This window comes from Natrix helvetica (genome assembly GCF_964273705.1).
Source record: "Natrix helvetica genome assembly, chromosome: 4".
In the NCBI taxonomy this organism is placed as follows: Eukaryota; Metazoa; Chordata; class Lepidosauria; order Squamata; family Natricidae; genus Natrix; species Natrix helvetica.
In genome coordinates this window covers 166,383,056-166,395,307 of record NC_138550.1, presented here as the reverse complement: position 1 = coordinate 166,395,307, position 12,252 = coordinate 166,383,056, and the positions used below count along the sequence as shown (strand labels likewise).

The 12,252-nt window shown below is 47.2% G+C and overlaps 1 protein-coding gene across 8 annotated transcripts in view; it reads left to right on the top strand.

The window, feature by feature from the left end:
- The window catches only part of PTK2 (protein tyrosine kinase 2), a 265,732-nt gene that overhangs the window by 219,292 nt on the left and 34,188 nt on the right, over positions 1-12,252 (top strand). For 7 of the 8 annotated variants that reach the window (XM_081951050.1, XM_081951049.1, XM_081951053.1 and 4 more), the window contains 2 exons: positions 1,701-1,838; positions 8,237-8,368. In XM_081951050.1, the coding sequence (XP_081807176.1) occupies positions 1,701-1,838; positions 8,237-8,368 (270 nt within the window). The remainder of the gene's footprint in view (positions 1-1,700; positions 1,839-8,236; positions 8,369-12,252) is intronic. The other variant, XM_081951052.1, reaches the window with a different exon arrangement.

Here is a 12,252-nt window from a genome sequence, read left to right as displayed (position 1 = left end):
CACACCTGGAATCCTGCATTCAGTTTTGGTCACCAAAAGAGATGTGGCAACTTTGGAAAAAGTACAGAGAACAACTAAGGTGATTTAAGGCCTGGAGGCTAAAACACATGAAGAACGGTTGAGTATGGCTAGTTTAGAGAAAAGGAGGACTAGGGGTAACACGGTAGCAGGATTCCAGTATTTAAGGGGCTGCCACAAATAAGGAGGGGTCAAATCGAAGGTGGGTTCCTACCGATTCGGACCGCCACACCCCTGAACCAGGTTTATCGGCGGCAGCGTAGGCGCCGCCATCTTGTTTCTTGCTTCTAAGCATGCGCAGAAGCAATTTTTAAACTAGTGCACATGCACACGGAGTGCGCATCAAGCGCGTGTGAAGCGCGTCCCTGAGTGAACAGGCAATAACTGAACCTGGAACCCACCCCTGGGTGAAATTATTTTCCAAAGCACTAGAAGGCAGGACAGGAAACAATGGGTGGAAACTAATCAAAGAGAGAAGCAACCTGGAATTAAGAAGAAACTTCCTAAAAGTGAGGACAATTAACTAGTGGAAGAGCTTGCCTCCAGAAGTTGTGGGTGCTTCATCACTGGAGGCTTTTAAGAAGAGAATGGCAGCCCCTTGTCTGGAATGGTACAGGTTCTCCTGCTTCAGCAGGGGGTTGGGCTAGAAGACCTCCAGGGTCCCTTCCTGCTCATTCTATTCTTAGAAGCTCTAGCTAGTGTATGATACTACAGTTAGGGATTAGCACGCCTCAAGATGTTGATTGTCCCCTTTAAAACCCTTTATTTCTCAGGACTTAGATAACTACAGAATTCTTGCTCCCAAGAGTTTCTGCCTTCCAATTAAATCAGGAAAAAAAATGGGCTGCCTCTGGATTCCCTCTCTTGAGAGTGACATGGAAGATAAGCCTTCCTGATCTTTGTCCCCTTTCTCTGGAACAGCATCCTCAGGGAAAATGGATACATCCCGATACACTTGGGATTCAGGAAGCCAGGCTATTTTTTTTGCAGTTTTAATCTTTGTCTATGTATGGTAGGATTGTAAGCCATTAGAGATGGTTGGAATTTGGAGCAGCAGATAAGCTTACTCAAATAAATTAAAAATAAATCCAGTCATTTATTTCTTCCAGGAAACTAATGATGGGTTTACACCAGGCTAAATATTGGATGTATGACTAGATACATAGGTAAAGGTAAAGGTTCCCCTTACACATATGTGCTAGTCGTTCCCGACTCTGAGGGGTGGTGCTCATCTCCGTTTCAAAGCCGAAGAGCTAGCACTGTCTGAAGTCGTCTACGTAGTCATGTGGTCGGCATGACTAAATGCCAAAGGCGCACGAAATGCTGCTCCCTTCTCACCAAAGGTGGTTCCTATTTTTCTACTTGCATTTTTTACGTGCTTTCGAACTGCTAGGTTGGCAGAAGCTGAGACAAGTAACGGGAGCTCACTCCGTTACATGGCTCTAGGGATTCGAACCGCTAAACTGCCAACCGTTCTGATCGACAAGTTCAGTGTCTTATCCACCGAAACACCATGTCCATATGTCACATTTTGATTGCAAACAACAATGCTCATTATCGCCCAGCCATTATTTTTCCATACCTCTCCTGCCACTGCCTTTATTTATAAATTCCTACGGAATGGGAAGTTCTGACGTAAGACTTCACGGCGTCCTGAAGCATTTGTCTGTATCTTTTGGTAGGTTTCAGGCTATCCCGGTTCCCATGGAATTCCAACCCTGGCAGGTAGCATTTATCCAGGACAAGCCTCTCTTTTGGATCAGACAGATTCCTGGAACCATCGTTCTCAAGAAATATCCATGTGGCAACCCAACATGGAGGTAATTTCCACCCAGTTATTTCACAGACTATTTCCCCCCCTCCCTCTTTTTGATGTGTCTTTGTGCTGATGCATATATTATATTCCTTGAATTATTACGGGGGAATTGAAGGGCCCCCTAGACTTCTCAGTTAATCTTTCTGATAAAGTTTAAAGTTTAGATTGGTCTGCTCATGGGTATTTCCTGTGAACTCACGTCGACTGTCAAGTTAGCCCATACCAAAGAGCTATTTAGGAATAATTTAACAGCCAAGGGAACAGCGAGCCCTCAGACATTGTGGTTGCGTCATCACTGGTGGCTTTCAAGAAGACACTGGATGGCCACTTGTCAGAAATGGTATAGGGCCGTGATGGCGAACCTATGGCACGCGTGCCACAAGTGGCACGCGGAGCCATTTGTCAGGGCACGCGAGGCGCTGCCCTGTTAGCTGGCCAGCGCGCGTGCGCGTGCTGGCCAGCTGAGTTCACCTTTTTAAAAGCTATTTTTCGCCTTCCCCAGGCTCCAGAGGCTTTATAGGAGCCTGGGGAGGGCGAAAAGAGCCTCCCCCGCCCCCCCCCCCCCCGGAGGCTTCAGGGAACGTCCCGAGGCCTCCCTGAAGCCTTCGGAACACTTAAAACCAACCTCCGAGCAACCCGGAAGTGACTTCCGGGTTGCTCGGATGGTCGTTTTAAGCGCTCTGAAGGCTTCAGGGAAGCCTCGGGACGGTCCCTGAACAGGCACGAGACGTGCGTCTCCATCGCCCGGGCCCGGATCGCCTCCACTGCGCGGTGCCTCAGGCTCGGCGTCCTTGCGCCCGGCCTTCACATCGCTGCCGCCGCCACCGCCGCTAGGACGGGCTCGGCCGAAGGGAAGTCCGTCAGGCTTCAGCCGCGCCGCCCTCGCCTCCTCCTCCTCCTCCTCCTCTAGCCGCGCCCTCGCAAGGATTAAGGCGAAAGGGGGCGGGGGCGGGGAAAGCGAAGGGGGCTTTGTTGTCCTCCTTCTCCTCCTCCTTTCCCCCACCGGCTCGAACGCGGCGCCGGGGCCCGGCAGACAGCGAACGAGTCGGAGCCTGCCGACTGGAGGAAGAGGGTGAGAGGCGGGTCCTGTGAACGGGGGCAGCAGCGGCGACAATAGTCGTAACATGCCGGCTGGACGCCCCGGCTGGGAGACAAAGGAGGGGAAAGGCGGCAGGCAGCCGAGTTGCGAGTATTGTCGCCGCTGCTGCCGCCGTTCACAGGACCCGCCTCTCACCCTCTTCCTCCAGTCGGCAGGCTCCGACTCGTTCGCTGCCTGCCGGGCCCCGGCGCCGCGTTCGAGCATTCCGTGAAGCCTCCGGGGGGGGGCGGGGGAGGCTCTTTTCGCCCTCCCCAGGCTCCTATAAAGCCTCTGGAGCCTGGGGAAGGCGAAAAAATCATGCAAAGCCCCCTTCGCTTTCCCCGCCCCCGCCCCCTTTCGCCTTAATCCTTGCGATGGCGCGGCTAGAGGAGGAGGAGGAGGAGGCGAGGGCGGCGCAGCTGAAGCCTGACGGACTTCCCTTCGGCCGAGCCCGTCCTAGCGGCGGTGGCGGCGGTGGCAGCAGCGATGTGAAGGCCGGGCGCAAGGACGCCGAGCCTGAGGCGCCGCGCGGTGGAGGCGATCCGGGCCCGGGCGATGGAGATGCACGTCTCGTGCCTGTTCAGGGACCGTCCCGAGGCTTCCCTGAAGCCTTCAGAGCGCTTAAAACGACCATCCGAGCAACCCGGAAGTCCGGGTTGCTTGGAGGTTGGTTTTAAGTGTTCCGAAGGCTTCAGGGAAGCCTCGGGACGGTCCCTGAAGCCTCCGGGGGTGGCGGGGAGGTTTTAAGTGTTCCGAAGGCTTCAGGGAAGCCTCCGGACGGTCCCTGAAGCCTCCGGGGGTGGCGGGGAGGTTTTAAGTGTTCCGAAGGCTTCAGGGAAGCCTCCGGACGTTCCCTGAAACCTCCGGGGGTGGCGGGGAAGTTTTAAGTGTTCCGAATGCTTCAGGAAAGCCTCCGGACGGTCCCTGAAGCCTCCGGGGGGGGGGGAGGCTCTTTTCGCCCTCCCCAGGCTCCTATAAAGCCTCTGGAGCCTGGGGAAGGCGAAAAAATCATGCAAAAATGGGCGCGTTGTGCGCGCATGCGCACTGGGGGCGCGTTGCATTATGGGTGCGGCACGCCCGCACACGACCCCCCCCGCACTCCCCCCACTTGTGGCACGCGAGCCAAAAAAGGTTCGCCATCGCTGGTATAGGGTCTCCTGCTTGAACAGGAGGGTGGACGAGAAGACCTCCAAGGTCCCTTCCAACTCTCTTATTCTATTATTCATCTACTCAAAATTTTGAGACAGTGTTGAGATTTCATGACTTCCGGGCAAATGTGAATAAGTCATTACTGATATCTGTGGCCTCGTTTGGTAGGATATAGTTTTAGTTTATTTCTGTTTGGTAGATTTTTCTAATCTAGATAGGAGGATTTTTTTTTGCAGTGCTGCTAAAATTGGCATGGCTTACATCTTATGCAAAGATTCAAGACCAGTGAAGTTGCCCAACTCCTAAACATTTGATGGTCTGAATGCCTTATGATTGACATGTGTAGTTGACATTCAAAGTCTGAATCACTCCACTGCGCCGAACCCAAAACATTTTTAGCTAAAATGAGGTTGGCGGCAGTGAAATGGGTAGAATCATGTTGATGGCGAATACGGAATTAGCGTGATTGAACAGAAGCTAGAATTCACTAGAAGCTTTACTGTAACAGTGATGTAAGTATACAAATTGGCAGAGGTGGTCAGCCATGGCCCTTCGATGACCTGTGGACTTCACGGCTGGCCACAGGTTGTAAAAGAGGCCCCAGTTGCCTCTCCTTGCTCTGAAGGCATGGAGACAACACTTGGACAGGTGAGATTCGTCACAAGTGTGTTAGGCCTTTGTGTGGATTATGGAAGCAGGTGATGGCTGGCTGATGGGGTAACCAGCAGCTCTGATTCCACCATGTAACAGGCGATGATGAGACCTTTGTTTAACTATCCTGCCTCTTGAATTGTTTCTACATACTTTCAAATGAATTTTGAAGCTTCAGTTGTTCCGGATATGTATTATTGACTTGGGATCAGTGTATGACACTTTTGTCATAATGATTTCTTCAGCTCGTGGACCATTCCTGGATGCAGTTGGTTATGCTTTGTATAAGGCATTGCAGAAATTGGGGTGAGGCTGTCAAGGTTCCAAGTAATAGACCCACAGCAAGCAAAACTCGGGGGCAGGTAGATTCCTTAAGGAACAGCTTTATTGGATATATCATATTGGCACAGGTCGGGTGAAAACCGACTCTGAAGTTTCCCACAGTTTCCACCTCATTAAACGTAAAGGTTTTCCCTCAAATCCCAGACAATTAGTCACATGGTCCAATCAAAGCACTGTCTGGTTGCCTGGTGACATCACTCCTTTTTCCTCGGGCCAGGCGTGAGAACGTCCTTGGTTCCCAAGAGGAAGTATTTTATTTTGGCTACAAAACTCCAGCTATCTCTGGTCCCCCTTCCCTATCCCTCAACTCCAGTGGGGCAACACTGAAGCTCCAAAATGGCTCCGGTCAGGTCAGCTTTAGGGTTGACCACTTCAAACAACATTGTCTCAAGCAGATTGGTGTGGTTCAGGGGTGAAATCTACCGGTTCGGACCAGTTCACCCGAACCGTTAGTAAAAAATGCTACCTAATCTAAATCGCGTGGCACGGCAGATTCCCCCCCTCGCTGTTCTACTTATCTTTGCTGACTTGGAAGGTTTCAAAATGTTCCTTTTTTAGCATTGCGCGGACGCATCTCAGATGCACATGCTCGCAAAGCGCCACTCGGTAGCAGAGTCACCTAGCCGGTAGCAGACTTCAGGGGATTACACCACTGATGTGGTTGTTCAGCTCCTTCCTATTTGTCTGTCACTGTTACTTCCGCCAAAGAAAATAAGTATCTCCATTTGTATTGTGTTTCCAGTAGGGTAGAACCTGATTCAGGGCACTGATTAGCTTTTAAACGTACTTCTTGGGGACGGAAAGTTTTAATCAGGTGGCTGCTGTTATTTCTTTTCGTGTGCTTTTTGCAAGTGTCAAAGTAGAAATAAAATAACAAAACATAACCCTGCATTTAAGTTGACTGACCCATTCACAGGTCTTAAAATATAATTAAAACCAGATAGAAAACGGCATTTTATTGTTTGCTTCCTCGAATGCCATTTTTAGCCGAGAGATATAATAAGGAAAATATTGGAAAGAAAACTATTACAGATGTTTCTCAAAGTGTGAGTAAAATGGACATCCATCTTAGCATCCAGTTTGTGTGCCTTTCTTGAGGGGGGGTCTTCTTTTTTGCAGGGTAAAGACTCATGTGGAGCTTTGCATGTGCAAACACACACACACACACACAGACACTCGCAGAGGCAAGTGAGAGAGAAAGAAAATTTACTTCTTATATCTCTAAATTCAGACTCGCTCCTTGTTTTTCAAAATTTGTCATACCACATAAGAAACACGTATCACCACCAAGAGGCATTCTGGGCTACTTACATACATACATACATGCATGCTTCATACATGAATGATGATCAGGAGAAAGCATTGGAAACATTTGCTGATCATCCATGACTGCTGAGAGAGAAGGGTGTTGTTCATTAAAGTAGATAAATGTTTGTGTTGGTATGAATTGTGTGGAGCAAACTTCACAACTTCATGACCTTGAGATATATCAGAGCTCTCAATAATCAGTCATACCGTCTGGCAATTTTGGAAACTTGTCAAGATATCAAGGGGTGCCAGCCCTGGGAATACCGGATCATAATGCCAGGCATTGACTTAGTTGCTACTTGAGTCATCTGTGGTTTTCCTAATACAAAGACGTCCACTGTTAGGAGAAATCTCCAACCCTTCTTTACCTTAAAAGCCTCTGTTTTTAACTTGTGCCTCTTTGTAAAGCATATTTTCTGTGTGATAAACCTTCCTCTGTGACCCAAACCTGCTTTTAAATCCTTGCGTTAACTACTGAAGTGAGTGCTGAATTAGGTTAGATAGCTTTTGGTTTTGTGGCGGTGTTTGCTTTTAATCTGTATGTCTAGTCTAACGAAGAGATCGAGATCATGATAGCAGTTTCCCAATATTTGAAGGACTGTCACAGAGAAAGAGGGCGGGTCAACCAGTGTTGGGTTCCTACCGGTTTGGATCGGTTCGGCCAAACCGGTACTAGTTTGGCGGCCTGGGTCGCTGGAACTGGCAGCGACTCAGGTCTTCCACGCCCTCGAATTGGTTCTCATACAGCGGCTCCATCTTGTTTTTCGATTCTGCGCATGCGCAGAATAACTTTCATTGCACAAATTTATTTCTTTCCCATTTTTTAAACATTTTCCGCATGCGAAGGCCTATTTATGTGCAAATGCACATGCACGTGTAGCGCACGTCTGGCGTGCGTGTGCACAATTTTTGCACGCGCACCGAAACGGCAACCCAAACGCCAGCAGCAACCCAACCTGGGGTCAACCTATTCTCCAAAGCACCAGAGGGCAGGACAAGAAATATTGGATGGAAACTAATCAAAGAGGAAGCAACCTGGAATTAAGGAGAAACTTCCTAACAGTGGGGACCAGTAGAAGAGCTTGCCACCAGAGGTTGTGGGTGCTCCATCACTGGGGGGGTTTAAGAAGAGATTGGTCAGCCACTTATTTGGAATGGCATAGAGCAGGGGTGTCAAACCCGCAATGACATGTTGTCACATGACGTATCGTAACTTCTCCCACCTTTGCTAAAATGGGGGTGGGCGTAACCAGTGCATAACACATCTGGCCCCTGGGTTGCAAGTTTGACACTGCTGGTATCAAGTCTCTTGCTTGAGCAAAAGGTTGGACTAGGAGACCTCCAAGGTCTCTTCCTACTCTTATTCTAGATTCTCTTATAGTCAAAGCTAAAACGTATTAGATCATTAGTACTCAGTGGTGGGTTCTAGATTCCGTTGCAGCTGGTACGGTGCAACGGGGCCCAGCGTCCTCCACTTGAACGCGCATGTGTCCTTACCTCCTGCAATGCTCCAGCTGCTCGGCGGAGCATTGCACAGGCATTGTACGCTCCGTGCGCGTAAGCCCCGAAGAGCTCAAATACAGGTAAAGACGGCAGGCGGGCGGGCCCTCCAGAGCACTGTACCGGAACTGTACCCGGTACTCCCAACAGGCACCGGTACACCCATACCAGCGCGTACCGGTCATAACCCACCACTGTTAGTACTATATTGCTTTCTGTCGTTTTTCCTTTAGCCCAGAAAACCAGTATACAGTATATTCTCGCTTGAAAAAGAAAAGCAGGGTCTGTATTGATGACAGTCACATTAAAATAAAAATGATTGACAGTTAACATTTCATCTTGTTTCTTTTCTGTTTCCCCGCCCTGCTTTGTAGGATACTGGCAGTTTGGATATGCGTGGGATAGGACAGGTCCTACCAGCACATCTAATGGAAGAGAGATTGATACGACAGCAACAAGAAATGGAGGAAGACCAAAGATGGTTGGAAAAGGAGGAGAGATTTCTGGTAATAGAATTATTATTTTTTTGGTCTCCTTGTTGCAATTACAACAAGCTCTTTCCCTCTCAATGCAGATTTATGCTCTTTGCCAAAGTATAAGTGAGTCACGTTTCTCTTTCTTTATATCTGATAATAATCATAAGAAAACAGTGTTTCTATTTCCATTAACCGCTGGTTAACTTTTCCACCAGCACAGCCTTTTAATATTCCCTTCAGATATTTGTTTTTCTTCCATGTATTTATTTTTCCCATTTCTGAACTGTCCATCTCCCTCCAAGAGGGGCGGTTACTATTAGAAGTCTCACCTCAATCTTTGTTGATCATGTGACTGATGGTGAGACGGCTATAACTTTAAGGCACTTTGACCAGTGCTGTCACAACTTCAGATCGTCATTTAAAATGGTTGTAAGTTGAGGAGTAGTAATAGCATTTTATGTACTGCTTCACAATGCTTTACAGCACACTCTGAGCGGTTACAACATCGGCATATTGCCCCCAACAATCTGGGTCCTCATTTTACTCACTTCGGAAGGATATGTGTGTGTGTGTGTGTGTGTGTATGTTTGTGTGTATAAATGGCTGTGTGTGTGTGTGTGTATATATAAATGGCTCTCTCTTTCTCTCTCCCTCCCTCCCTCCTATAGTGGTAAGACACCCCTCGGTGTGTGTGTGTGTGTTTTGTTACGATACAGCCTGTTGTGCCTTCAAATGGTTTCTACTGTCACGGCTTCACTGTACTCCACAAGGGGGCTCCCTCTGGTAAGGGGCAAGAAGATACCTTCTTTAGTCAAGAGGCTTATTTTGTGGCTTCCTCAAAACATGGCCGCGCTTAGAGCTTGGGTGTCTCAAATATCTTGTTGGGTTGAGTGTCAGGCTAGGATTAGCATTATCCAAACCAACAAATTCTCCACAGATTGAATAATACATCTGCAGCTTTATGATTTTCTTTTTTTAAAAAAATATATTAAATTGTAAGCTATACTGTAAAATTTCAGCTGTGATCTCTTTATCTCTCCCTGTAGCTAATGCCTCTGAATAATTAATCTTTTCCCAACTAAAGCCCTGCTATCTAGTCTACGAAACATGCAGATTTTGTTTTTCATGAAGTCCGTGCTTGCCCACTTCCTCAAAGGCTACCAAATAAGGAAAAAACAATGTTGTTCCCAAGGGGGAAAATAAGCAGCTGCGACTATTCTGGATGAAATTGTTCGGAACTATCTATTGACTGTCTCTTCCCTTTTTGATGAAAATGGAACAGGCGTCCCATTCTCAACTGGTCTGTGAGCTTTTGACATAACTGCTCTATTTAAAAAAAAAAACTTGCTCTAAAGGGGAAATAAAAAGAATTGTTTGTTCAGTACTTAATGTACTTGTACACAAACACACACACAGACAATTTTTTATAGCCGGAAAGTTCATTCCAGATGTTCCAATCTGTTGTTGTGCCATTGGGGTACAAATTGTGCAAAGATAGACACAGATTGTTAGGGGCAAGAGGCTGACTCTGTAAACTGCTTAGAGGGGGCTGTGAAACAGCATATAAGTCTAAGTGCTATTGTTATTGTGCAGCCAGGGCTCTCAGCACACTGGGCTATGCTGTTTGAAAGACATTTTTCCCTCAAGGGGGGGAAAAACCCGTTAATATCAGTGGCGCTTCAAGCAAAGTCATTTGGGGCTCGTGCTACTCATTGGGTTGGTTTCTGGCCAGTGCTGGAGTTGACTTCCCTCTTAAAACTGTAGAAGCAAGAAATGTTTCCCAGCAGCAGCCAAAACCAGAAAGGAACATTTTCGAAGCTTAGAGATGCTTTTCGTATTTCCTTAAACCTTCATTTCCATTCTCTCCTTATGGAGAAGAGCGGGAGGCATTGACTTCAGTCAGCACATCCATAAAAATATTGAGTGTGGTTCAGGCCTCAAAGGAAGCTAGAGACAATTTGGGGCAGGGTGTATTTTCTCTTATGGGTTGCCTGCTTTTTTAAAAAACCTGGCACAGATCAATCTTCATTGGAATATATCTTATTGCAAAAGTATTTATTTTATTTTTAATTATAAAAAATACAAAGAGGAGAAGAAAAAAGATAGGAAATTAAGGGAAGGAAAGGGGGGAAGGAAAAGGAGGTGTGAGATACAAGGGGAAAGAGAAAAAAGAAAGAAAAAGGGGAGCATGAACTTCGAACTCTCCTTAGCACAGTACAAGATAAATACACTCAGTGGCTCAGTGGCTAAGACGCTAAACTTAGCGTCGGCAGTGCAGCGGTTCAAATCCCTAGCACTGCATAACAGAGTGAGCTCCCGTTACTTGTCCCAGCTTCTGCTAGCCTAGCAGTTCAAAAGCACATAAAAATGCAAGTAGAAAAATAGGGACCACCTTTGGTGGGAAGGGAACAGCGTTCCGTGCGCCTTTGCCGTTGAGTCATGCCATCCACATGACCACAGAGACATCTTCGGACAGCGCTGGCTCTTTGGCTTTGAAATGGAGATGAGCACCGCCCCCTAGAGTCAGGAACGACTAGCACAGATGTTACCTTTACTTTTAGCCATTCCTATAACATCAAATCTTTCTAATCAACAAAACATTGGTACTAATCACCATTGCAAAGATCGTAGTTCTATCAGGGTCTGAAAAGCTTCCTTTGATTCTCTCTATTAGTGTTTCTCAACTTTAAGCACAGATAGTCCTCAACTTACGACAATTGAATCCAGAGTTTTTGTTGTAAACCGCGATATTTGTTAAGTGAGTTTTGCCCCGATTTACTACCTTTCTTGCCTCGGTTGTTAAGTGAATCATTGCAGTTGATAATTTAATAAGCCAGTTCTTCAGCGAATCTGCCTCCTGCCCCCCCCCCCCCCCCCGTGAATTTGCTTGTCAGAAAGTCGCAAAAGGTGATCATGTGACCCCGGAGACATTGCAACCATCATAAATATGAATCGGTTGTCAAGCATCTGAATTTGGATCACGTGATCATGGGGGATGCTGCAAAGGTCGTAACTGTGAAAAACGGTCATAAGTCACTTTTTTCAGTGCCGTTGTGACTTTGGACGGTCACTAAACGAACTTCTGTAAATCGAGTACCACCTATATGTGGATTTCAACTCCCAGGGAATTGAAGTTCAGGCACCTTAAGAGTTGCCAAGGTTGAGAAACATTGCTTTGTAAAGGTAAAGGTTCCCCTCACACATATGTGCTAGTCGTTCCCGACTCTAAGGGGCGGTGCTCATCTCCGTTTCAAAGCCGAAGAGCCAGCGCTGTCCGAAGACGTCTCTATGGTCATGTAGCCAGCATGACTAAACGCTGAAGGTGCACGGAACGCTGTTACCTTCCCACCAAAGTGGTCCCTATTTTTCTACTTGCATTTTTACATGCTTTAGAATTGCTAGGTTGGCAGAAGCTGGAAGAAGTCACGGGAGCTCACTCCATTACGCGGTGCTAGGGATTCGAACCGCCAAACTGCCGGCCTTTCTGATCGACTAGCTCAGCCTCTTAGCCATTGAGCCACTGTGTCCCTTGCTTTCTATTAAAGAAATGAATTGCCTGTCATCTTATCAGTGTGTGTGTGTGGGGGGGACGGGACTGTTTGTTTGTAAATCTCACCATTTCTTTGCAGGGTTTTATTTTCAAACATTTCCACCCACCTACGCTTTAGTGCCTATCCCAGATTTACTAAGGAAGCATCAGCAACAACATGGATGGAAAAATTTTTATGCTAAAGTTGGGTTTTATGATTTTTTTTTTGCTTTTGAATTAAAAAAAGAAAAAGCAGGGCTTGGTTTTCCCTCCGTTGTGCATTTTTTCCCACTATGTGAAGGAAAAGCGACATGGAATGCAGTAGAACTCTCCAGTTTTTCTTTGCGGAAAGGGGCGGCCACTGCTAATTATATCTTGGGCGCCC